At 33.7% G+C, this 27,126-nt stretch overlaps 4 protein-coding genes and 1 long non-coding RNA gene across 10 annotated transcripts in view; 1 reads left to right on the top strand and 4 right to left on the bottom strand.

Moving 5' to 3' along the window:
- Positions 1–27,126, bottom strand: part of LOC112029305 (uncharacterized) — a 58,451-nt gene that overhangs the window by 15,914 nt on the left and 15,411 nt on the right. The gene's annotated exons all lie outside the window — the stretch shown is intronic.
- On the bottom strand, positions 3,644–7,771 carry LOC112025149 (MDIS1-interacting receptor like kinase 2-like). The gene is given in 3 exon segments (XM_065762101.1): positions 3,644–4,079; positions 5,196–5,448; positions 5,451–7,771. Coding segments are annotated over 3 exon segments (2,838 nt in total). The 5' UTR covers positions 7,743–7,771; the 3' UTR covers positions 3,644–3,786.
- On the bottom strand, positions 11,928–14,773 carry LOC111998946 (uncharacterized). 2 transcript variants are annotated; one of them, XR_010624431.1, is made up of 4 exons: positions 14,402–14,754; positions 12,742–12,857; positions 12,434–12,479; positions 11,928–12,327 (listed from the first exon to the last, which is right to left on the bottom strand). It is a non-coding gene; the product is annotated as an uncharacterized LOC111998946 (long non-coding RNA). The 2 variants fall into 2 exon arrangements; XR_002881527.2 differs by lacking the exons at positions 11,928–12,327; positions 12,434–12,479 and having other exon boundaries at positions 12,502–12,857; positions 14,402–14,773.
- LOC111998965 (uncharacterized) lies at positions 16,420–18,608 on the top strand. Its single transcript, XM_024031092.1, has 2 exons — positions 16,420–16,426; positions 18,223–18,608. The coding sequence occupies exons 1-2, from the start codon at positions 16,420–16,422 to the stop codon at positions 18,606–18,608; spliced, it is 393 nt and encodes a 130-aa protein (XP_023886860.1).
- Positions 21,211–26,351, bottom strand: LOC111998945 (structural maintenance of chromosomes protein 2-1). The gene is made up of 5 exons (XM_024031067.2): positions 25,847–26,351; positions 24,316–24,995; positions 23,882–24,130; positions 23,464–23,532; positions 21,211–21,345 (listed from the first exon to the last, which is right to left on the bottom strand). Exons 2-3 carry the CDS (start codon positions 24,877–24,879, stop codon positions 24,071–24,073), a joined length of 624 nt encoding a protein of 207 aa, XP_023886835.2. The 5' UTR covers positions 24,880–24,995; positions 25,847–26,351; the 3' UTR covers positions 21,211–21,345; positions 23,464–23,532; positions 23,882–24,070.

Genomic DNA, 27,126 nt, shown 5'->3' with positions numbered 1-27,126 from the left:
CGGGATTCAAAGGATTATTGCTACCAGGCCTTCGAGCTATCTATTAGAGCTTGAAAAAAATCTTATGCATGAGTTGGAAGTGATTCTTAATCAAGAACACGAATTATGGGCTCTCAAATCTCGGGTGAATTGGATGGTTCAGGGGGATCGAAATACGTCTTTTTATCATGTGTCTACCTTAGTGAGGAGGAATAGAAACCGGATTACTGCTATTAAAAATAGTGTGGGGGAGTGGATCAACAATGAAGCGGAGGTAATGGAGTTTATTCGTAGGGGGTTCTGTGATATTTATTCTTCCTCCCTTATTTCTTCTTATCGGCAGACTAGTCCAGTTTGTATAGGGTTGGCCAGTTTGAGTGATGAGGAAAGAGACAGTTTGTGGTCCAGTGTTACTGATGAAGAAATTAAGGTAGGGTTATGGTCAATGAAAGCGGATAAAGCCCCTGGCCCGGATGGGCTCCATGCGGGGTTTTTCCAATCCTTTTGGCCATCAGTGGGAGAATCAGTGATTAGGGAAGTTAAGCAAATTTTCGCCTCAAAAAAAATGCCGGAGTATCTAAATCGGACACACATTGTGCTTATTCCGAAAATTCAAGGGCCTGAAACTCTTGGTAATTACAGGCCTATTAGTCTCTGTAACACAGTATATAAAATAGTTACAAAGATTATTGTAGCTCGCCTTAGACCTCATTTGGAGAAGCTTGTTTCCCCTCTCCAATCAGCTTTTGTCCCTGGTAGGAAAGGGATAGATAATGCTATCATTGTCCAAGAATTAATCCACTCGATCAGCAGAAAGAAAGGCGCCGTAGGGTACATGGCAATTAAGATAGATTTTGAAAAAGCCTACGATAAGTTAGAGTGGAGTTTTATCCGAGAAAGGCTTATGGAGATAAATCTGCCCCAAGAGTTAGTTAATCTCATCATGAGCTGTGTGTGCTCGGTTTCATCCTCTGTGCTTTTTAATGGTGGTAGTCTTGATCCTTTCTTTCCTTCGAGAGGAATTAGACAAGGGGACCCATTGTCTCCTTATCTATTTATTTTATGCATGGAATATCTTGGCCATCTTATAGAGGGGAAGTGTAGTCAGAAGCTTTGGGATCCTGTGAAAACTTCTCGGGGAGGGTTACCTTTGTCCCACCTTTTGTTTGCAGATGATGTGGTGTTATTTGCTAAAGCTGATCTTAGCAATTGTGTGGCCATCAGGGATGCACTTGATACATTCTGTAGCAAATCTGGTCAATCTATTAGTGAAGTGAAGTCTCGGGTGTTCTTCTCTCCAAATGTGGATAGAGATAGTAGGGAGTCTCTTTGCGATGTATTGGGTTTCGCCTCAACCCCAAATTTGGGTAAATATCTTGGGATTCCAATTAAACATCCAGGTTCTCCGCTGGATGTTAACTTCATCTTGGATAGAGTTAAGCGGCTGAATCATTTTTCTTTGAAATATTTTTTGAAATAATGTCATGTACTCATATATGCAACAGCAATTTTATACTCACTAAAATTAACATTTAAATTCAGGTCCCAACATTATAGAAAATAATGACAGAAACTTGACTAATCGGGAAAGAGAATCGGGTATTCATGAATAAAATTATCGAGTTAGATTCGGCCATACCCGACTCATACCCGATCCATGACCATCTCACATGTCTGAAATCAGTTTTTGCATAAGTGTGTGTACTGTGTAGANGAAATAATGCCCAGTAAACAAATCATTCTTTGAGACAGCAATTCATAACCAATCGTCAAAGTTAATTTCTAGTCTTTCTAAGAAAAAAGAAAAGCAAAATTTGGGCTTAGCAATAATAGCAACAAAAGGAAATTTTGCTTGAAAAATCAATGAAGGGGCTTATAATATTGCTTCAAGGTTCAAACTTTGACATACCCTGCCAAAGCAAAAGGCATTTAAAATTCAATTTGCAACTTTTTTTTTTTGAATAATTCGATAGTTACAATGGGGAGGGGGATTTGAACCTTGGATGTCTTGGAACACCAAGGTGCCAACAGGTTGAGCTCTTTGGCTAAATTAAATTTGCAAATTGCCCATTACCATATTATCCCAAAATCACTTACTTTTCATTCTCATTCAAGCGATTATATATATTCCCTCTTAAAAAGCAACACTTTCAAAGAGCAAAATCAAAAGTACTACGCAAAAGCAATTCAGACCACATAACCCACTTACTGGGCAATTCATAAACTTTTGTTTGAAAAGCAATAAAAGGACTTATTACAATTCAACATTGTTTCAAACTTTGACATACCCACCACAGAAAAAGCTTTCAAATTCAATTTTTTTCAACAACCCATTACAGTATAATCACAAAACACTTACTCCAGCTCTTAAAAAGTACTGACAAAAACAATTCATACCAATTCATTGGTCTCGATGTCCACATAACCCTGAGCATCCGAATCCGAAGTCTGTAACGGAGCCCCACACCCGTAACAAGTAGCCACCACCATTGAAACCTTCAAGACCTTCTCTTTCTTCATCATCTTCTTCTTCTTCTTGGTCTCAGCTTTCTTTTCGGTCATGGACTCAAGGGACAACTGGTGTTCAAGGAATTTCTGGCCTCAGGTCGGGGCGGGAGCCCCGGTTCCGTCGGGTCCGGATACGGACTCTGAGGAATGTGTCTCTGAGACTGAGGCTTTGCATAGTATGAGAATGGGTTTTGTGTAAATTTTTGGAAATTTGAGGGCAGAGATTTTGAGATGGTGAGGAAGAGAGAGTGGTGAGAGGGATGCCATGGATGATGACCGTTAATGGGGAGAGGTTTAACGGTTGGAAGGGTTTAAGGCTTTATAAAGCTTGTGGTGTTCGTTGTGGAAGATGACAGACACTTCAGTTCAAAGCGAGCCAGATAAGTCATGAGTTTAGTGTGTACTAGTCATAAAATGAAGGTCTAATTATGGTTTTACATAGAGTTACACAGTCTCGTACACAGTACACACACTTATGCAAAAACATGATTTCAGACATGTGAGATGGTCATGGATCGGGTATGAGTCGGGTATGGCCGAATCTAACTCGATAATTTTATTCATGAATACCCGATTCTCTTTCCCGATTAGTCAAGTTTCTGTCATTATTTTCTATAATGTTGGGACCTGAATTTAAATGTTAATTTTAGTGAGTATAAAATTGCTGTTGCATATATGAGTACATGACATTATTTCAAAAAATATTTCAAAGAAAAATGATTCAGCCAAAAAAAAAAAAAAAGATTCATAGAAAAATGGTCTGAACTCATGTACACAGGTGATGAAAAATCACCAACAAAAAGTAAAGTGTACCAAATCCAGGACAAAAAAGTGTGGGCCCCGCCCATTAGAAGTAAATACAATTTCATAAGATCAAAGCTAAAACTAAGCCACAAAAGTAATAAGTGGATACAATTTGAGAAGATAAAGGCAATAGTTTAAACGAGAATGAGAGAGAGATGTTATGGAAGAGGATCATTGAGACTTAGTATGAAAGATGTTCGGCTAGAGTATTATTTCTATTTTATATCAAAACAAAAAAATTGCATTTCAGTCAAACTTCACAGGACTCTAATACACAATGAATTTATTCAAAAGGTCCTCAACCTTTTATGCATTAAAGGAAAATTAACAAATAACAATACATTCTCCCATGACCCATTAAGTCTGCGTCACATATTTTTATTGGTTCTACGGACATACATACATACATATATACCAAAGAAGACATGCACAAATGCCATGCACAAGTATCGCAATGGTCAAGAGAGACTAAGATGATTTTTAGCTAGTAGCAGCCTACATCTCCAACTGCCTACACACGCTACGCATGGTTGGGCGAGATTGAGGATTGGCACGTAAACATAAAAGTGCTAAATTTTGCATAAGAGCTAATTCATTGGCAATCTTTAGACTTTTGGGAGGTGAGAGACGATCATCTAACACATCTTTAAAGGGGACGCTTGTACTAGTTGAGGAATTTAGAGTAGTAATGAGTTCGCCTGGATGCTTTCCCATTAGAACTTCAAGTACCAAAACACCAAAACTGTAAACGTCACATTTTTCAGTCACTACCATTGTGTAAGCTAGCTCTGCAAAAAATCAAACGTGGTGTATAAAAAATGGAGATTGTAATTCTACGTAATTATAAATTTAGTTCTTGGTAAATAAATAAATCTTTAGCTAAATGGTTGTTTAATACCTATTAAATATATGAGGCATCCCTCGCATAAAATTTGCCCAAAAAAATGAGCCATCAATTAGGATGTAACTTTAATCACTCCATAAAGAGCAATGATAGTCACATGCTCCTTATTATACACTCATAATATACAGGGCCGGCTAAATGGTGGAGCAAGAGAAGCGGTCGCCTAAGGCCCCAAGTAAAAAAAAAAAGGCCCCCAAATTTTAACCAATAGGGTTAATTATAATCTATAAATAAAATAATATTTTTTTTACTAGACGAAAAAGAAATAAAAAAATAGAGAAAAATGCAATGTTCACAATATTTTTCACAACACTTTTATAACAAATCAATGTTCACAATATTTTTCATAACACTTTTATAACAAATGCTAAGTAGCAGGTTGTTACAACCTGTTATTGAAGGCAAAAAAATTAATTATAGTAATATTTTCAAATAGAAAACAAAAACCAACTTAAAACCTAGGATTTGTTTTAAAAAATTATTGTGAATATTTTACTTCTAAAAAAAAATAAGAATAATAATAAGAGTTTAGTTAGCAACCTTTTACTAGTTCACATCTAAGTTTACCTTTAACACCACTCTTTTACTTACCACTATCAATCTACCACATCAACAAGTATGAAAAATTTTGTCAAATTTTTTCTATCTATAAAATTTCTAAAAAAAGAAAAAATTCTACGTAGTTCAAGTTAATTAGTAGTAATTTTGCATCTAAAATAAGATAATCAATTTTCGCTTTAGGCTCCCAAATGCATCAAGCCGCTCCTGATAATATACACACTACCACATGACTGAAAATTATGTTTTTAAAACATGATTCCACATCCTTAAAAATTGTGTTTTAATTGATTTCAAATGTATAGGGAGCGTGCAATGAGATTTTTTGTTCCATAAATATATAACAAACAATAAGATGCACGTAATGGACATAAATTAAAGTTCTAAAATAAGCATGTCAAATTCAAGCAAAAATCCATCGAGGAAAAGCTTTGAAGCTTACCTGGGGCAAGATAACCATAAGTGCCTGCAATTGTTGTCCAATTAGATGAATCAGGCTTCAAGAACCTTGCAATGCCAAAATCCGATACATAGGCTTCAAGGTCTGAGCTCAACAATATATTCTTGCTCGAGATGTCACGATGAATTATAGGTGGAACACAATCATGATGCATATAAGATAAAGCACAGGCTACACTTTTAACTACTCGTATCCTAGTTGGCCAGTCTAGCTCCGTTGCTTTGCTCCTTCGCTGCACAACATATCCACTAAGCTTCCTCTTTCCATGAACTCATAGACCAAAAATGAGTGCACTTCATGGAAACAAAACCCCAAAAGCTTTACAATGTTTCGATGTCTTATTTCTGTTAAAGCTGCCACCTCACTAGTAAAATTTTTTATAATTTCACTCTCTATGCCTTCGGCCATGGACCTCAGTTTCTTCACTGCAAACACCTGAGCGCCTGGGATCTCCACTTTATAAACTTTTGCAGTTACCCCCACCCCAATACAATACTTGTCATCAAAGCTTTCTGAAGCTTCTACAATGTCTTCATACACAATCTTCCCATCAAAGTACCATATCGAGAATGGATTCTTTCTGAAGCTTCTACAATGTCTTTCATTTTTCACCATATTTCTTGAGTGCTTCTTTCTGAGAATTAAAAAAATCACGACAGACGTAATTGAGAGTAACAATGCACCAACAAAAGAAGCAACAAAGATTATGACGAGTTTGCTTTTCATATTTCCGCCAACCTTCTTGATAACTGAGGCATAGCAAGGTCGCAAACCTTGAATTTCACCACATAGATCTTTGTTGTTACTGAAAGCCTCTGGCATAGCTAACTGAAAGATTTTGCCCTCAGGAAGAGGACCCTCCAAATTGTTGTTTGACAGGTTTATGCTTATCAAGCTCACCATGCTGCCCAGCGAAGTGGGGACTAAACCATTGAGGTTATTGTTGGAGAGGTTCAAGTATTCCAAATCGGAAAGGCTGCCAAGCTTGGGCGGTATTCCTCCCATCAGTGAATTGAAACTCAAATCGAGATCTTGTAAGGCTTGAAGATTACCAATTTGGTAAGGAATCGTCCCATTCAAGTAATTCTTGCTCAAAGATAAACTTTGCAGCTTCCAACAATCCCCTATTTGACCTGGAATTGGTCCACCAAGCATATTTATGGAAAGGTCAAGAGAGTCCAAATTGGACAGCCCTCCAATTCCTGCGGGTATCTCACCAGAAAGCTTGTTGTCTTTCAAGATTAGCTTTAATAATTTGGATAACTTTCCAATTTCTGCTGGTATTTCACCAGACAATTGATTGGAAGAAAGGTCAAGATATCCCATTTTGCTCAATTGAACAATCTCTTTGGGGATTTTACCACTTATCATATTCCCAGCAAATTTCAGCGCTGTCAAGTTTTGGCATTCTCCCCAATTTGGTGAGAGTTTACCTCGCAACCTGTTGTAACTCAAATCAATATAAGTGAGATTTGGGTACACTCCAAAATCCTGGTCTATATATCCTGTCAGTTGGTTATGTTCAAGCCGAACCCTATACAAGGTTCGGCAGTTTTTAAGACTAACTGGGATAGGACCAGTGAAATTGTTAAAGACTGCAGTAAAGTTGACAAGCTTTCCACCTTGACACATTTGTTGGGGTAACTGGCCAGTGAAGTTGTTAAAAGCCAGATGCAGATTAACTAACGAAGAAAGGTTTCCTATTTCTTCTGGTACAGAACCAGATAATCGGTTAATCAACAGGGACAAATGTGTTAGTTTTAAAGTCCCAAAACTAACGGGGATTTTTCCTGAAAGCTCATTTAGGCCAAGGTAAAGTGTGGTTAAGTCACTTAAATTACCTATGGATGGAGGGATTGGACCACAAAAGTAATTTGCATCAAGGGCTAGTAGAACCAGGTATTTCAAATTTCCTATTTCTTCAGGAATTCTACCACCAAGCTTAGTATCTTGGAGGACAAAACTTTTGAGACTAAGGAGGCCTGTTTTGGACAGACTGGTTCCATTAGGGAATAAACGCCGGTCTAGTTCACCAGTTATATTGTTTTGGGAAACATCAAGCTCATAAACCCGAGTGAGATTAGCAAGAGAAAGAGGTAATGAGCCGTTGAAGGAATTTGTGGAAAGGTCAAGATATTGGAGTTTGGAAAGTGTGCCAATGTTTGTTGGTATGGTGCCTGTGAGTTTGTTCACACTGAGATCAAGGTGAAGAAGGTTTGGAAAGGAAGAGAAATCTAAGTTTTGGAGGTTACCTCTCAGTCCTGCGTATGGAAGGTTTATTTCAGTTATGCTTCCTTCATTGTTGCACGCTATTCCACGCCATTTGCATGGACTTGAAGCAGAGGAACTGGTGTGTGCTACCCATGACTTCAGAATTGGTTGGTCTGGGAGGCTTTCTTTCCATTTGAGTAGAGCCTCAATTTCTGTGTTTGATATTGGATTAGCCTTGCAGGAGGATAGCAAAGCAAACCAGCATGCAACTAAAAGTGCGAGTGAAACATGTTTTGACTGTTTTCCTTGGCTAGCCATCAGGAATCCTTTTTATTACCGTTCGGATTGCTAATATATGGTGTAGGGGCACTACGATGTGGTATAAATACCATTTTGAGTTCTTTTAATCTACAGTCATATCATATCTAAGTATAAAAAAAAAATTTTAAAAAAAAAAAAGTTTTTTTTTTTAATAATAATTTTTGGCTTGCCGTAGGGGAAGGGTGAATATTTTCCAAGTATGAAAGACTCGCTCAAGAACACATAATAACCAATGAGATTTTAAGTCATGATTGAAAATAGAAAAGGATGTCCAACCCTCTTCGTCTCTATTTATCACGGGTAATCATTTACTGCTGAATTTAACCATTTTCAATGATATCAGTTCCTTTTCTTTTGCTGGAATTGCAAAATTGATTGCGTTCAACTTCCGCCTTAAGGAATTAATAAGTTTTCGTCCACGAAGAAACAAATGGAATTTTTCTATTGGATATCAACGAAATATTTCCAATTTCTAATGATATTGTTCTTGACGTACGGAGTAACTTTTTTTTTTTGAGCAGAATTCTTGACCTAACTTGGTCAATTAATTACTACTATATTTCACGTTTTCCAAATTTGAATACCTTTAGAATTTGGATTACAATGCGGAACTAATGCGCCATCCTGAAATTATGTTTGGTTAATTGTCACCCTCCATTCTCAAAAAAAAAAATTGTCACTCTCAAATCTCAATAGTCCTTCAATTTAATATTTTCAAATTCCAACGATATTGTTCTTAACCTAATTTGGTTATTTAATTACTACTTTATATCACGTTTTCCTATTCTGAATATCTTTGGAATTTGGATTACAATGTGGAACCAATGCGGTAGCCTGAAATTGTGTTTGTCCAATTCTCACTCTCAATAGTCCTTCAATGAAATATTTCCAATTTCCAACGGTATTGTTCTTGACCTAACTTGGTTATTTAATTACTACTATTATATGTCATGTGTTCCTATTTTGAATACCTTTGGAATTTGGATTACAATCATGTGGCGTTTGGTACAGGGTAATGTTTTAGAATTCTTAGGAATGTTTAAAGATTCCCATGATTTGTTGCAAATCATGCTAAGGAATCAGATGCAAAGGGAATGTGGATTCCCCCCTTAAACCCCTCTCAATAGGAATGTGGATTCCCTTTAAAACAGGTGGAAATCCAGATTTCCAAGCTTAAAGGAAATTGTATTTTTTATAAATTGACAATTTTAACCCTCTTTTTTAAATGACTTGGTAGTTCACATTCAAATCTAAGGATAGAATGGGAAAAATAAATAATTCATTTAAGCCTAGGAATAAACCAAACATAAGAATAGCTACATTCTTAGAAATCTGGATACTAGGAGTAATGTGGATTTCCCCGTACCAAATGCCACATCAAGGTAATTAATACTGTACCGATACCGGTCGTACCGATACCGGTCGTACCGATATGTATACTGGTATCGAAATGTCAACGTTTCGTACTAATTTAAATACCGGCCGCACAGGTCATGTACTGACCATACTGGCCAATTTTGGGCAATTCCAGCTTGTATCGGGCGTACCGGCAGGTATAGAAAAAAGTTTTTTTTTTTTTTTTTTAGTTTTGTAATTTTTGAATTTTTGTTAGGGCAGAATGATAACTTATTTGCATTAACTTATTAGTATTATTTGTTTTCTTAGTATGTAATGAACATTTAAACTTTCTATTTTTTGTATTGTGTATTTTTTTTTTCTTTAATTGATGCTAAAGTCTAAAACCATGAATAATTTGTTTAGAATTGGGGAAATGTTTCATGGTAAGCTTTTATATTTATTATAATATACATACACACACACACATACATACATACATACACACACACACACATACATACATACATACACACACACACACACACACACACACACACACACACACATATATATAACAGTAGACCTTAAACAGTACACTGGTATTAACCAGTACCGAAATATATCGTTCCACTGGTCAAACTAGTGTAGCCTCCAGTACGAGATTGACTCTCTTGATTACAATATGGAACCAACGCAACAGTCTGAAATTGGGTTTGGCCAATTGTCACTCAATAATCCTTCAATGAAATATTTCCAAATTCCAACGATATCATTCTTGACCTAACTTGGTTATTTCATTACTACTATATATCAAGTTTTCCTATTTTAAATACGTTTAGAATTTGGATTACAATGCTGAACCAACGCTGTAATCTGAAATTGTATTTGCCTATTTGGCCAATTGTCATTCTCAATAGTCCTTGGATAGTACTCCACCCGTCCCAAAATGTTGCTCATGTTTTAAAAATCCAATATTTTTTAGAAATATCATTTAATGCATTTTTTTATCAGTGACAAATGTGGAAATTTCAAAACTACCCTTATTAATTTAAACTATAAAAAAAAGAATGACATTAACTTTTTAAATAAAGTATAGGGTAAGACTAGAATTTTATTATTAATTTTGGGGATAATTACACTTTACCAGGGCCTAAATTATACTTCAGATTACACTACGCACTCCAAACTTTTCGAATGCATGTTTTGCACTCTAAACTATGATCCTTATTACATTTTGCATCCCAACATCAAGTTTGCTATTAATATAGATGGAAATCCAAAGTTTATGATGCAAAGTGTAATCGAGAGTATAGTTTAAGATAGTAAAGTGTAATTTCTCATTTGTTTTTAAGGGATTGAGAATATGGGTAATTGAGTCTTTTCACGTGATGTTATATTTTTCCATCTAAGTTAACGTCAACTTAACATCAAGGTGCAAAGCATAACAAATGTCTAGTTTAGGGTACAAAACGCACATTCGAAAAGTTTGTGGTGCAAAGTGTAATCAAATGTATATTTTAGGTCAGTAAAATGTAATTTTCCCTTAACTTTGGAAGGAGGACTTCATTTTGGGACATTCTAAAATAGAATAGAGGACTAAAAATTTGAAATTGAGGGAGTATTAGTATATCATATAAATGAAGTGCACCTAGCTTTCATTTTCGGTTTATTCACAATTATTAGGGTCATTTACGTTAAGATTTGGCAAATTCAAAATGCTTTTTTGATCTAATTGAGTTGTAATATTCTAACTAGTGTCTAAATAGCGGGTTAAAGTTCTACATTGAAAACACTTGAAAACAACTCAAGAAATTACTGAAGAAGATGAGGTTTTGTGGCCTCGATTACAAGTCGACCGATCGAGATTAATAAAACCTCAACTCCAAACTCAACTTTAGTCAACCAATTGAGATGTGATTTTACTGACTTTTTTCAATCTATAGCTCATGATGACCAAGTGGCCTAGGAATCCAAGCACTAGAGTTCCAAGACGTACAAAAAAACCTTTTTAGGTCATTATAACACAAGGGGAGAACACTCTGAAAGTAAGAGAAGTTGCTACAAGACTATGCCCCAAGGGTTTTGTACCAAACTGCATCTCCAATTTCCATTAGAGATCTAGAGTGTTCTTGTGAAGACTATTGCATTTAGACTACTTCATCAAAAAGTGATGTAAGTTAGAAGAGATCCACTATAAGTTACAATACTATGATTGGGCTATTAGAGTTATGCGTGGTCACATGAGTAAGTTCTACTATAAGTAACAATACTATGATTGGGCTATTATTATGTACTAGTTGCTAACCCGTGCGATGCACGGGTAACTTTTAGCTCAAAATGTTAAAATGTCCAAGTTTAAATATTTATCTAATTTCGATTATTTTAATTCATCTCCAATATGAAATGGAGAGAAAGTAATTAAACATCTCATACGACAAATTTTCATAATTTTAAACATCGTTAAAAATGAGAAACATTCAAATTTTATATAATAATATATTACATAATCATAACGTGATATTACACAAATACAATTCCTTGGTAAATGTTAAGATAGATGACAACTATTTTATATTATCTTGAGTAAAATTTAGCCCCACAATTGTAGTGTATCACATAAAATTGGAACTACAACCATGTAAAAAGAGAAAGTTAAAATTAGATATAATAACAAAATTCTTTTACACCACAATAGAACCAAGAGAATTATTATAATGCCTAATCCAATATGAGTACGAGCCTAGGAGTTGTACTCTACATTATTGCAAGGGAAAAAAATCTAGAATAAAGAACAAATAGATAGCATATCTAATTAGTTAAGAAATCAAACAGACAAAATTCTAGTAGTGAGGAATAGTTAAAATTGTAACATAATAAATATAAAATAACACAACTTTACCGTCAATATGATTTCCCTACATCTACATCACGCCCAATTACTCTATTTTTTATTGGCTTTCATGGAAACTAAGCCAAAAAAAAAAAGCATAAATCAATTTTCTATGTTTCTTAATCCAATGTACTCAATCAGGTATTCTTGTGCCCACAGTGAGATGCTCCTTGGACCATAATGGATGCTCTATAAATTCAGTCCATTGTTGATTTTTGGTTGCCAAATTCTCCACGCATTGCAGTAAAAATTTCTATGTCATTTGCTTTACTCAAACATGAATTCAATTACTCCCTTGAGAAATAAAGAGTGAACCTTCTAAAGTCCAGACCATAGTCTGCAACTCTCCCAAATCTAACAGATTGTATACCATGCCAAAAAGATAACCAACTAAGAATAGAATAATATAGAAATAACGTAACAAACATGTTTATTCGTTTAGAGAGAAAAAGCAACGTACCATTCCATTGCAATGACCACCAATAACTTCTTCAACATATTTTCACCTTTAAATTAAAAACAACAAAATTAAATGAAACCTTGATTATATAAGGTAGTCAGGTCAGGTCTATTATTAACCCATATTTGTCAAGTGTAACATTGGAACTATCAGATGACATATTCATTTACTTTTCTTTGTGTGATGGCAACGCATATTCTAATAGCTGATTAATAGCATTATAGTGAGATTTGAGTTGAAGGTAAGGAAACATGTCTATGAAATAATAGACAACTTCTGACTTTAGATTAAAATATAAACATAATTACATAATGCATAACTTGTCCAACAGACGACAAGGGAGCACTTCTCTTTGAAGGCAACCACACCCTCTGCTAGGTTTCACTTGGCGGTGGGAGTGAATAATTGGCATTATCATCATTCCCTGCAACCCAAACTCAAAAAATAAGAGTCAGAGAAAAAAGGGACTCTCTCCTATAATTGAAACACTTCAATTTGGCTTAGGTATCATCACAAACACTTAGGGGTGATGAGTTTGGACTCTTTTCATATGCTATGCACTAAAGTTCTAGCTATTGTAGACAATAATCTGGGATGATGATAAACACCATTTCCCCTTAGTGAGATTCTGCTTATTTATATTTAACTCACATTATTGTCGGTGGAGGAAGTCACAATGACATCTAAAGACACATCACAAAAGCAAACAACAACAAAATTACAACTCAAAAGAAAAACATAACCAACAAAAGATCCTAGATAGTTAAGAAAAATTACATCTCAACACAAGCAATTAACAACAAAATTACTAAATTTCATAATTTTGTTTTATCCACATAGCAAAAAATAACTTCTAGAGCCTATAAATATGGCCTCATACCAAAACTATCAACCAAATTATAGCACATTTTAGGATATAAATATCAAGCAATTGAGATGACCAAATTTTTAGTGAAATAAAGTAGAAAAGTGCATTCATGCCCAATTGGAAACCTAAGCAAACCTCAACTCCACAAAAATCATACTTTAAAATCAAGTTCTAATCTACTTCCAAACATATTTAAACAAATGATTAAATGCATTAAGTACTAATCAAATTAAATAAAAGATCAAAAGCATAGTAAATGTAACATCTCCATAACAATTTAGCCATTACAAACTCTCTATGAAATCCATATATATATCAAAGTGTAGGTATCAAAAAGATCCCTAGATACACAATACTTAAGTGTGCGAGTTATGTTGAGTGCAATATGATAGAGGTTAAAACTTATTTAATTCGAAGGTATAGAACTACAAAATCTCCATATAAATATAACTAAAACAATTTCAACAATTAAAAAATTAAGAAATAGGCATTAATAGTTATCAATTCCACTATGAGACGACAAAAAAAGAGGGATTTTTTTTTTTTTTAAATCAAGGTGATTAAAACTTGCCAAATCTTTTTGAATCAAATCTTGTCAATAAAAAAACTACAACTACAAATATTCCAACTTACAAACCTAAAAGGTGTGCCAATATTTCATAGTTTGATACCAGTGCCACATATTTCTTTGTTTGATTATGTTGGAATCTTAGAATTGAACAACAAATAAACCAATAAAATCAACATATATATTCAAAATCCCAAAAGCAGCAAACTGCTGCAAACAAACCAAGCCAAGAAATCAATGACAACTCAAAAGGATTTTGTGAATACAACAAAAGGCCAAAATTTATATTAATATGGGAAAAAGAAAGAATTGAATCCAAAAATTATGTACCACCTGTCTAAAGAGAAATTTCATCAAACACATGGCAGGCAACCCTTTTCAAAATCCTCCAATCGTGCCCTTCTTTTTCTCATCTTTCTAAGTTTCTCAAACCAATTCTAAAATTTAAACCTTAATCAAAACCAATTCTAGGCTAAATACGTAAATCAAAACTAAACAATTCATATCAAATTTTTTGAACATAAGAAAGTACCTTTAACTGATGTGCAGTCGGCGTTATTACGGTGGTGGGAGTTCTTGCAAGAAATAAAGTACAAAGAGCGGAATTGAAAAGAGAAGCCATTTTTTTGAGATTTTCAACCAAACAGAGAGAAATTTTTTCAAAGTTGTGCACAGAAAAATAAATTTCAGAAGAGAGTGAGAGAGAGAGAGAGAGAGAAAGGGAGAGAGGAGTAGCGTTAGAAACAAAGAGAGTAATGTCTTAGATTTTTTTTTTTTTTTTTTTATATAGTTTTTTATGGGTAGGAACATGAAACGGGTTTGTAACTCCTACCCAAAAGTTAGTACGTTGTATTCTTTTTTAGAAGAACAGTGGTTTTTTTTTTTAGAAACTTTTGAGAAGTAAAACGGTATCTAATGAATCAGAGCATTGTGTCTTTAAATTAATATCGGCTACTAAACAACAAAGTTACTAAGAATATCAAAACGTTTTGCAGAAACCACCATACGAAAAGTCACTTCTTTTCATGTTTTTAAAATGTAAATGTGGCAGTAATTTATGCAGCCACATGATGGTTGAATTAAATTAATAAGAAGTGGGATTTATGGTGCAGATAGTGGTGGGAATTAAATTAATAAGAAGTGAGCTTTATGGTGGAGATAAGGATGAGATTTATTTTATATTTGTTAGTATTTTAAAATTGAAAAAAAAAAACTAATTTTAAATTGTTGAACAATTACAAAAAATATGGTGGAAATGACATGGCTGTTAACGTGGCTCAACATGAGCGTAGCAACATTAAATGCTACGGTTCAGCTTTTAGAAATATATAGATAGATTGTAAATTTTCATTCCACTATAGTGCATTTTTCAAGTTGGTGGTAAGCTTTAAACCACTTGTTGAGATTTTTCTTGCCAGGATTTTTCTCATCACAACCATGTCGTTGTGTTAGAATTTATTTTCCACCACACTAAGATTTTGCGATATGGTTGTGAGGCTTGTGCCCCTTTTTTTTTTTTTTTTTAGAAACAAAGAGAGTAATGTCTTAGATTTTTTTTTTTTTTTTTTATATAGTTTTTTATGGGTAGGAACATGAAACGGGTTTGTAACTCCTACCCAAAAGTTAGTACGTTGTATTCTTTTTTAGAAGAACAGTGGTTTTTTTTTTTAGAAACTTTTGAGAAGTAAAACGGTATCTAATGAATCAGAGCATTGTGTCTTTAAATTAATATCGGCTACTAAACAACAAAGTTACTAAGAATATCAAAACGTTTTGCAGAAACCACCATACGAAAAGTCACTTCTTTTCATGTTTTTAAAATGTAAATGTGGCAGTAATTTATGCAGCCACATGATGGTTGAATTAAATTAATAAGAAGTGGGATTTATGGTGCAGATAGTGGTGGGAATTAAATTAATAAGAAGTGAGCTTTATGGTGGAGATAAGGATGAGATTTATTTTATATTTGTTAGTATTTTAAAATTGAAAAAAAAAAACTAATTTTAAATTGTTGAACAATTACAAAAAATATGGTGGAAATGACATGGCTGTTAACGTGGCTCAACATGAGCGTAGCAACATTAAATGCTACGGTTCAGCTTTTAGAAATATATAGATAGATTGTAAATTTTCATTCCACTATAGTGCATTTTTCAAGTTGGTGGTAAGCTTTAAACCACTTGTTGAGATTTTTCTTGCCAGGATTTTTCTCATCACAACCATGTCGTTGTGTTAGAATTTATTTTCCACCACACTAAGATTTTGCGATATGGTTGTGAGGCTTGTGCCCCTTTTTTTTTTTTTTTTGTGAAATAATTACAGCATACTGCTAATCCCGCAGCTCGAACCCTTTCCCTTCTAGACCTCCAAGCATTTTGTACATGGAGAGGTGCCCTCTTGTAATTTGACTAATTAATCAACTTGGAAAATTGGTTATTTAATTGGGGTCTAAAATTCCCAACAAAGATCTTTTTCTTGATCAGACACATAGAATCTTTCTTTCTTTATTTTTTCAAGTATACATGAAATCTAATTATGTTGGTCCCAAACATGGATGGTAGTTCTATTCGAGTGGTGATCGCTAATCCAGTCTTGTGTCTGCCAAGGAGAATTAATTATGTCTAAGCAAATTAATGTCCTGGGTATTTATAGGCAAGCATCTATCCCTTGGGAAGAAACGCATATGTATGCGATGCCTCTCGTTATCTAAGACAAAATAGGAAGAAATTGATTAGACTTTTTTGGAATTAATTTGCTGACGTTGGGGGTCAAGATTTGGAGGAAATCATATCTCAATTGAAAAGAAAAAAAATACAAACCCAAAAAGGAAAAAATCGGGGAGGATCTAGACCAAGTGTCAATCCGCACTTGGGTTAGAACCTCCCAAATCTTCTTCCTTTTTAGTTCGGCTTGCTCCCCACTTAAGTTAACCTTGATTCCTACGTTATTTTTTTTCCCAGAATAGCTAATTTTTGAGGAATCCCACATTGCTTGGAGACTTAACCCTAACTCCCACATCTAGTATAGATAACTCCCCCACCTTCATTCCAAAAAACACTTTTGAGTATCTCAGAAAATTGGGTAAAAATTCTTTGGATTTTGTGATTTGTAATTGCTTTGTTGGTATATGTTTTTGTTTAGACCGAATTTGTGATTTATTTTGTTGGTATTTTTGGTTTGTTCAAAGGTTTTTCTTATTATCTGGGATTTGTAAATTGTTTTGTTAGTATTTTTGGTTTGTCTAAAGATTTTTCTTGATGTTCTTTGGGGCAACTAGACAAAAGAGATGACCATTTTTTTAGGGGGTCAAGAATATATAATTTGGAGCCAAAATTCAAACCATTTGTGTATATATCATATAACCAAAAATTGGCACATGTTGATTTTTTGAGAGAAATGTCAAAGAATCGAATGCTTCTCACCAATATAACTGTCAAATCATTTCTATAATTTCGGTTCAAAAAAAAACCTGTCAAATCATCAAATAAATATTTATTGGAATTTTTAAGAGAAATGTTATGGATACCTTTGTACCTTTAGAATTTTTTTTCATTACAATGTCGTAGTCCAAAATTTTGTTTGACCAATTGTCACTCTCAACCTCAAGAAGACAACACTATAAAAATATTTTATAGTGAAACAAACAGAGCTTTAATCATATATCGGCCAAATTTTAGTATATATATTTAGTTCTTTTTAGTAATTTAGACCTTAAAAATAATTGGAAAATGTTTGTCTGAATGCACGTATTCAAATTTTACTAAAAGTTAAACTCTGATTTTTAATATTACTATTTCAAATAGATTTGAAAATTATATATATAACCCAATCGGACATGTAGTCCATCCAATGACACCAAGTGACCGAGCTAACGTGCGCTGGATGCAATTGCCACTCTTCTTCGAAAATCACCATTCTGAAGCAGTTGTTTCCCAGTATTTTCTATCTTTGAGGTTTGACTGGTGAACTCGTGCCCGGTTTAGCAACTCGAACGGTTTAACTGTGGGTCAAGAGGTTCACTGTGAATTTTAAGTTTTTGGTTTTTATTTTATTTTATTTTTTTATTTTTAAATCGAAGTGAGAGGTTCACAGTTAACCCAATCCTATTGGTTGGTCCAATTCAAGTTTGAAAACCTTGTTTAGCAGGAGTATAAAATTAGTGGAAACATTTTTTTTAGAAGAAAGTTAGTGGATACATAGGAGTAGATATGTTCAAGAGAACAAAGAAAAAAAATGCACGTAACTTTTTTTTTAAAGGTAAACTACTTTTTTAAATCTACCTAAAATTTAAGAGTTTTAAAATTGCTAATTTTACATCTAATCCTATTATTTAACATGAAATTTTAAATTCAGTTGGTGATGTATGGAAACCACCCCCAAATTCAGTTTTCAAATTAAACTTTGATGCAGTGGTGTTTGTGGAAGCTAAAAGGACTAGGTTCGATGCCATTATACGGAATGACAAGGGCAAGGTCATGGCAGCGATGTCAGCAGGAGGACCACTTGTGAGTAGCAGTGAAGAAGCGGAGCTGTTAGCATGCAGAAAGGCAGTGGATTTCGCCACTGATGCTGGCTTTTCAGAGCTGGTGATTGAAGGAGATAATAGTAATGTAATGAGAGCATTATCTTCTTCTTTGGCTGATCTGTCTCTCTTAGGCAATGTGGTGGATGATGTGCGCCACTTGGTTCTTGGGATGCATTGGGTAACTTTCAGTTGTATTAGGAGAGGGGGTAACTAGGTAGCTCATGCTCTTGCGCAGCACGATAGGAATATTTCTGAGGATGTGTTTTGGATAGAGGATTCACCCACCAGCTTTGAATGTCTTGTATCATGATTCTCTTTTGCCATAAATAGTTGAATGCTCTAGTTTCACACACACACACACACACACACACACACACAAAAAAAAAAAAAAAAAAAATCAAAACATGAAAATTTGAGGGTATTTTGGGCATCAAAAGTGAGTCCAAACATGGGAAGCCCTTTTTCTTTTTCTTTTTTTTAAGTTAAGACAATAGAAACATCAGAAGCCATTTAAATAGTAGCATAGATAAACTTGAAACTTAGAGAATTCAATTGAATGAAAGTAAAGTTAAACTTGAAACTTAGAAGACTCAATTGAATGAAAGTAAAATTAAAGATCTAAAATAAATTTTGGTTAGATATAGAGGGTTTAATTTACATTTTTACCCCTTTTTTCATCAATGTGTTATTTTTCAATTGGAAAACCTTAAAGTTTTAGTATTGCTAAATTTAAATTGTTTCCTATAAATTTGATCAAAATTCAATTAAGTCCTGTAATTTTACTTTCATTCACTTAAGTTCTCTAATTTTTAAGTTTATTCATTCTAAACCTTTCACTAGTCTTCATAAAAAAGCTCTATTAAGAACCTTATAAACAATGATGTTTTGTTATGCCAAATCCATACTTTAAAATTTAAAAGGTCCCCAATAGATCTTATTTTATGGAGATTAATAGGAGGCCTAAATAAATAAACTTGAAAGTTAAAGAACTCAATTGAATGAAGGTGAAGTAGATGGATTGAATTGGATTTTGGTCAAAGTTAGATGCTATAATTTGTATTAAAAAAAATTTAGAATAATTTTTTAATTAAAAGACATTTAATGAATTAATCTATGTTGTTTTGGAATCAATGATGATGCAATTATAACAGAGACAAATAATACAATATTGAATAAAGTTGAAACTTAGAAAAATAAATTGAATGAAATTGAAATTGCATGACTGAATTGAATTTTAAACAAAGTTAGAAGATGAAATTTGTAATTTAGCAAAAAAAAGGGGGAAGGGTTAGTGATTGCTGGCAAGGACGGAGAGAATATGAAGGTGGGGTTATGGAGGCTGACCGTTTGTAGATCTAACCAACAGAGGAGAGTTGTGGTTGTTTGGCTACATAAAAATGTTAAATCTATTTGGGTCAGTTGGCTTGGGTGCACTTCAGAATTCAAATTCCTAAGTTGGTGATGACATGTCAATTTTAGTTAGATGACACTTTTTTTATCAGTCCATTGCAAGAATTGCATATTTACCAATTGTAAGTGATATGCTCTCTGTTTTTGCATATCTTTCAAGGATTCTATTTGGATAAGTGGCCCATTGAAATCCTTCGCATCATCAGCTATAATATGCGCTAGACGCTTGCTTCACCGCTACCACAATCATACTGGCATACTGCACATTTCTTCATGAATTCAAATACATAAATGGTATGCAGTAATAAAAAAGTACTAGTTATTATACAACACAGTTACACAAGCCACACTCTAAAAGCCTAGAACACAATAACCCGGATAGTTCAAAAGGCTAAATGTTCTTCCTTTTTCCTTGTTTGATCAAAGGATTTTAACTATTAAAGAATTGCAGTCGAGGCAGAATCCTTCACTCCTTTCATTAACTGCATTCTATAATTTATCTTATGGGGTTTATCACAAGGTACAACTGAAAGGACATTAAGAGGCTGTTTGGCCACCTTTTTTTGGTCACTCAATTTTTGTCACTCAATTTCCGTCACTCATCACTTATCACTCAATACTCATCACTCATCACCCATTACCCATCACTTAATACCCGTTTGGCACATCATTGAAATACAATCACTCAACATTTTTCACACTATTTTGTGGGCCCAGCTCTGTCACCCACTGCAGCTTTATTTTTTATTTTTTTTTTCACTGGGTTCTGTGAGTTTCCCAGTGAAAAAAAAAAAAAAAGAGGAAGAAACCCAGGGTAAAAAAAAAAAAAAAAAAAAAACCCAGCCAACGGAAATTGTGAAAGAAGAAGAAAAAAGGACCAAACCCAGAAAGTGAAAAAAGAAGAAAAGAAGAAAAAAAAAAAAGAATCAGACCCAGACCCAAAAAGTGAAAAGAAAAGAAAAGAAAAGAAGAAAAAAAAAAGAAGATAAAGAGGGAGCAAAAATCTGACTGTGGGCCTGGCTATGTGATGTTATTTACAAGTTTGTCATTGAAAATTGAAAACTGAAAACTGAAAACAGCCAAAAGTTGTTTTCAGTTTTCATAACTCATAACTCAAAAAGTAGAGAATTGAATATTGAAAACAGAGTTATGGAAATAGAGTATTGGTGCAGGCAAACGAGTATTTTGCTATAGGTCCCACCATTTTTGAGAATTGAGTTATGAAAACTGAAAATTGAGTCATGAAAATACTCAATCCAAACAGCCTCTAAGCATTTCAAAGATTGGATATGTAAATTTGATAAGTTGTAATGAAGTAGGGCTGGAGGAAGGGGATTGGTAATTAAAACTTTGAGAGTTTTTAGGAGACATTAAAACCTTCAACATTAAATTTTTTTTTTCGTCACTTTCTTTCTTTTCAATATTTGGCCCAATAAAAAAATATTTGGCACAATAAATGAGGGGATAAGATTAATGGAAAAATAAATAAAAATAATAAAGAAACTCACGTTCTCTTGGGTCGCTGCCTGTAACCACCCCTTCTACATATACACATAAGAAAAACAAAAGTTAGATAATAATAAAAAAAAAAAAAATTTAAAAAAACTAGTTTATTGCTCTTTAGGAAAAGGGAAGACAAAATACAAGCAAAAACCTTTTGTTTTTTTCCCTAACCGATCAGGATTTTTGTCCCAGGGTTTAGAAAAAAGAAAAGAGAAAAAGAAGTAAAATCATTTTCATTGCATAATCCACATAACCAACGGAAGATATTATAGCTTTGAATAATGCTAAATGATACCTTTAAAATATTTTCACAACAAATTATAAGTGGTAAGCTTTTATTGATTGGTAAAAAAAAAATAATGTCAGTGATGACCTTAAAGGTTTGTTGTGAAAGTAACGTTACTCCATAGCTTTCTCTTCTTTTATTTCTAAAAAACTGAAATAAACTGAATATCTAAACTCTAAATAAGGGCAGATATAGTTGTCCTACTTGGTGGGGGGCTAGCAGTGGAGTTGGTACTGTTGGTTTTGACCATTGACGATGGTATATCAATTAACCCTAGTTTCGAGGCAAAGAAAAACATCTACTTTCTCTTCTTTTGTTTCTAAAAAACTGACATAGCTAAGGGCATACATTAATCATCTATCTTAGAAAATTTTTCATAAATTTTTTTCTAAAATAATTTATTAATATATGGCCTAAAGGCACACGTTAGTAAAACCTAATTGAAATAAATTGAATATTTAAACTCTGAATAAGGGCAGATATAGTTGTCAAACCTAGCCGGGGGCTAGCAGTGGAATTGGTACCGTTGGTTTTAACCGTTGACGACGGTACATCAACTAACCCCAGTTTTGAGGCAAAGAAAAACATCAAATTTCTCTTCTTTTGTTTCTAAAAAAATTGAAATAGCTCCGGTTAATGTATGCCCAAAGGCATACATTAATCATCAATCTTAGGAAACTTTTTATGGGAAATTGAAAAATTTGTCAAAAAGTTTGATAGCCTTTTCAATTTTTCATAAAAAATTTTTCTAAAATGATTTACTGATATATGCTCTAAAAGCACACATTAGTAAAACATGACTGAAATAAACTGAATATTTAAACTCTAAATAAGGGCAGATATAGTTGTCATACCTTGTGGGGGGCTAGTAGTGGAGTGGGTGCTATTGTTTTTAATGGTTGACGACGGTATATCAACTAACCCCAATTTCAAGGCAAAGAAAAACATCAAATTTCTCTTCTTTTGTTTCTAAAAAATAGAAATAGCTAAGAGTATATATTAATCATCTATTTTAGGAAACTTTTCAAAGAAAATTGAAAAAACTATCAAAAGTTTGACGGACTTTTCAATTTTTCATCAAATTTTTTTCTAAAATGATTTACTAATATATGCCCTAAGGGCACACGTTAATAAAACCCAACTGAAATAAACTGAATATTTAAACACTTATTAAGGACATATATAGTTGTCATACTTTGGGGGGCTAGCAATGGAGTTGGAACGGTTGGTTTTAACCGTTGACGACGGTACATCAACTAACCCCAATTTTGAGGCAAAGAAAAACATCAAATTTCTCTTCTTTTGTTTCTAAAAAACTAAAATAGCTCTAGTTAACGTATGCCCTAAGGCATATATTAATCATTTATCTTAGGCAACTTTTCATAAGAAATTGAAAAAACTGTCAAAGTTTGACAGCCTTTTCAATTTTTCATAAAAAAATTTTCTAAAATGATTTAGAAATATATGCCCTAAAAGCACATGTTAGTAAAACCCAATTGAAATAAACTAACTATTTAAACATTAAATAAGGGCAGATATAGTTGCCATACCTGGTGGGAGGCTAGTAGAGGAGTTGGTACTGTTGGTTTTAACTGTTGACGGTACATCAACTAACCCCAATTTCGAGGCAAAGAAAAACATCAAATTTCTCTTCTTTTATTTCTAAAAAACTGAAATAGCTCTGCTTAGGCATACATTAATCATCTGTCTAAGGAAACTTTTTATGAAAAATTGAAAAAGCTGTCAAAGACAACCTTTTCAATTTTTCATAAAAAAAGTTTTTCTAAAGTAATTTACTAATATATGCCTTTCACACATTAGTAAAACCTAATTGAAATAAACTGAATAAGGGCAGATATAGTTGTCATACCTGGTAGGGGGCTAGCAATGGAGTTGGTACTGTTGGTTTTGATTGTTGATGACGGTACATCAGCTAACCCTAGTTTCAAGGCAAAGAAAAACATCAAATTTCTCTTCTTTTATTTCTAAAAAACATTTCTCTTCTTTTATTTCTAAAAAACTGAAATAGCTCTAGTTAATATATGTCCTAAGGCATACATTAATAATCTATCTTAGGAAACTTTTTATGATAAATTAAAAAAACTGTCAAAAAATTTTATGAGAAATTAAAAAAGCTGTCAAAAAGTTTGACAGCCTTTTCAATTTTTCATAAGAAGTTTTTCTAAAATAATTTATTGATATATGCCCAAAAGGTACACGTTTGTAGAACTTAATTGAAATAAACTGAATATTTAAACTCTAAATAAGGGCAGATATAGTTGTCATACCTGCTGGGGGGCTAGCGGTGGACTTGATACAGTTGGTTTTAACCGTTGACTGTATATCAGCTAACCCCAGTTTCGAGGCAAAAAAAAAACATCAAAATGAAGAGAACCAGCGAAGTAGCAAGCTTCTTATAGAACAATATTTTAGGCTTTTAGCACATAAAGTGATAAAATTATACAAGACGTCTAGGTTTAAATAGTAGAGGCCTTCTCTTCAACAGAATGCTTCAAATCTTCAATATTATTAACAATCTGGAGACATCAAAATGTAAAATCTAATTACAATATTCATAAAATTGGCAAGGAAAAGGGAAGGGGAAGAGATACTATGGAACAGAAAGAGCAGAGAATGTGAACCCTTTATTTTTTGTATAAATACACAAAGCTTGAAAATATACAAAAGAATAAAGTGAGTTTGAGAAGTGAAACTCAATTACCTTTTCAGTATTTTCTTTTTCAATTTTGAAAGTGTCTTCTTTATTGTTCAGTGCAGACACTTCCCTCACAAGATCTTGAGAAATAGCGTCTACTTTCTCCGACAAAGATTTAAGCTCCCCACCCATACTTGCTTCCTTTTTAACAGTAAATTTCAATACTTCAGTCTCCATCTCCTGAATTTCTGCCCGCATAGTTCCCATATTGTCAGCAGTCTTGGCAATCCTGGCCTTTTCCAGTTCCACCCCACATACTGCATTATCTTTAATCCTCTCTGCTTGAACAAATTTGTAAGCAATGCAAAACCTTTTAAGTCCATCCAACTCAGCATTGCCATTCGCCCATTGCAGATACTGCGTCCGTTCTTTCCTCAACTTCTCCAAAGCAGGCAGTATTTCCTGGTCAAGAAGCTTGTTGATCTCATCAACCTTACTCTGCTTCTTCTCGAGTGTTTTCACTGCAGACTCTTTCTTTGTCTCATACATTCTTATCCCAGCAGCCTCTTCAAGCATGGACAGGATCTCGGGGGGTTTCATATTTAAAACCTTGGTAATACGCCCTTGCATTATAAGAAAATGCAGATTGTTAACATTAAGCTGCACCGAATGGAAAAGATTCTGAACCTGACTAGGCTGGGCAAGTTTTCCATTGATCAAATATTGTTCCTTCCACCAACCACAATCTGCAGAATATAAACAATATATGCTCAAAAAATATAATAAAATATATATCTTATTAAAAAAAAAAAAAGATTCACCAGTAACTCAGAGGGTGTGTAAAGTGGGACGTTAAACAAAAGAACCAATTTTTCACTGATAACTTTGTAAGCAAAACAGAATGATATACCATTGACTTCATCTTAGAAAAAGTTACATTAATTACACACTAAAATCCAAAAGCAGGTCACAATTGTACTTAGCTTATTAAAATGGATCCCACAAACATTTATATCTTGCAATTTTGATCCTAATCCATCTTATCCACAACTACACTTATGAAATGCTATTATCCAAAAAAAAAAAAAAAAACCCACAAGCTCAAAATCCAAATTTACACCATCATTGTTACACTACAATTAAGCTCTCATGATAAGTGACAAATTTTCAACTTTATTAATAAAAAATCCACCTTCCTAACCAAAATTTCCACATAATATTCTAAAATAAATCACCTAAAACATAATAATCCATATAATTACCCAAAATTTAACATAACTAGTCACAAACTAACTGCAAAATAGCAAAGAAACCTGACGAGTTTTTTTTATTACAATTCACTTAAAGGGATTATTTGTACATTTGCTTTTACAAGACCCGCTCAATTCTTCCTTAACGAGTACAATCAAACACGGGTTTTAACATATTCCATAGTTAAATAATTAAATTCATAATTTCCTAACAACTTAAGCTATCACGGATAATTTATCAACTATATTAATCAAAAACATAATTTCCACACATTATTATAAAATAAATCACCTAAAACATGGTAATAGAAACAATTACAAAGTAATTACGAAATAGGAAACCGAACCTGTCGAGTAACAGTGATTTCACGGTGGTCCTCGTACCCGAGCGGGCTCCGAGTCCGGTCGGAGTTATTGAAGACGATGGACACAGTGGCCTTAGTAATTCCCGCTTGGCCTTGCTTGTACACGAGCTCCTGAAGATTCGAAGCCCTAACTTGCTGCAAATTCGTGATCCCGAGCACGAAGCAAATCGAATCGAGGATGTTGGACTTGCCGGACCCGTTGAGACCCGTAATCGCGTTGAAAAACGGGTCGAACCCAGGGACCACGGTTCTCGTCGCGTAGGATTTGAACCCTTCCAAGCATATCTCCTTGATGTGCATTGTCTCACCAAAAATCCTAGAGAGTGAATGGGAAGGGAATGAGGGTTTTGGAGATCGAAATTCGAAACCCTAGAAGTGGATTTGGTTTTTTTTTGTGTTTGGGGGAAGTGAAGTGAGAGAGAGGGGTTTGAATTTTGAAAGTGAAAAATGTTTCGATCTATGAGCTCTGTACTGTGTTTGTCAAAGGCGGGAAAATGCTTTTCGCTTAGGTTCTCTGAAAAAATTTAACGTTGATTCATTTTTTGGGCCAAGACCAACACAGTTGGATTGGGCTTTTTATGGACCATTTTGGGCTGAATTCTAATTTCAAAGTAATGCTAATACAAAATTAATTTTCACAACATTTTTTTTACTACAATTTTTTTTTTGGAGAAACAAAAGTAGTGGCTGTGCGAGGAAATTTTTTACTACAATTTTGTTGATATGTTTTTATTGGTTTATCCACTATTAAACACTTGTCACTTTAATCATTGTAAAATATTGCATAAAAATTATTATGACTCAGAAGTTATATAATATATTGATTCTAATTCCTTGCTAACTCTGAGCTGAAAAAATAAATAAAATAAAATTATATGTATGTATGATGCAATATCATGTTATTCTAGTGTTAGTTTTAATATTTTTCAATCAATGAAATCAATTAAAAAAAATGTTGATTCAGTTTCAGAGTTAGTTTCAATTTTGGGCTTAGTTGAGGCCAGTTTCTAGTAGGCTTGGGCTTTGTCCAATAGTAGATAGACACTCTTTTCACATTCTTCTAGATATAGATTCATGATTCGTAAACATTCTCTGTTTTTTCTATTGAATGATTCATAAACATTTTCACATTTTTACTTAGCTAAAGAGTGATGTTTTCTTTTGTTCTCATTTTTTTCTCAGAAGGTAACCAACAATCTTTATAGCTAGCTTAGTCGTATTGCTCAATTTCCCTCACTTCCCAAACCACCGACTATTCTGGT

The sequence above is a fragment of the Quercus suber genome, unplaced genomic scaffold, assembly GCF_002906115.3.
Source record: "Quercus suber isolate HL8 unplaced genomic scaffold, Cork oak 2.0 scaffold_442, whole genome shotgun sequence".
Lineage (NCBI taxonomy): Eukaryota > Viridiplantae > Streptophyta > Magnoliopsida > Fagales > Fagaceae > Quercus > Quercus suber.
This window is presented reverse-complemented; position numbering and strand designations above follow the sequence as displayed.

Bases quoted from the DNA above. Each gene is read 5' to 3' on its own strand.
- LOC111998945 (XM_024031067.2), bottom strand. From the start codon at position 24,879: ATGCAAGGGCGTATTACCAAGGTTTTAAATATGAAACCCCCCGAGATC. The intron at 24,131-24,315 runs GTAATTGAGTTT...TGATGTCTCCAG, and splicing joins AAAAAGAAAATACTGAAAAG to ATTGTTAATAATATTGAAGA.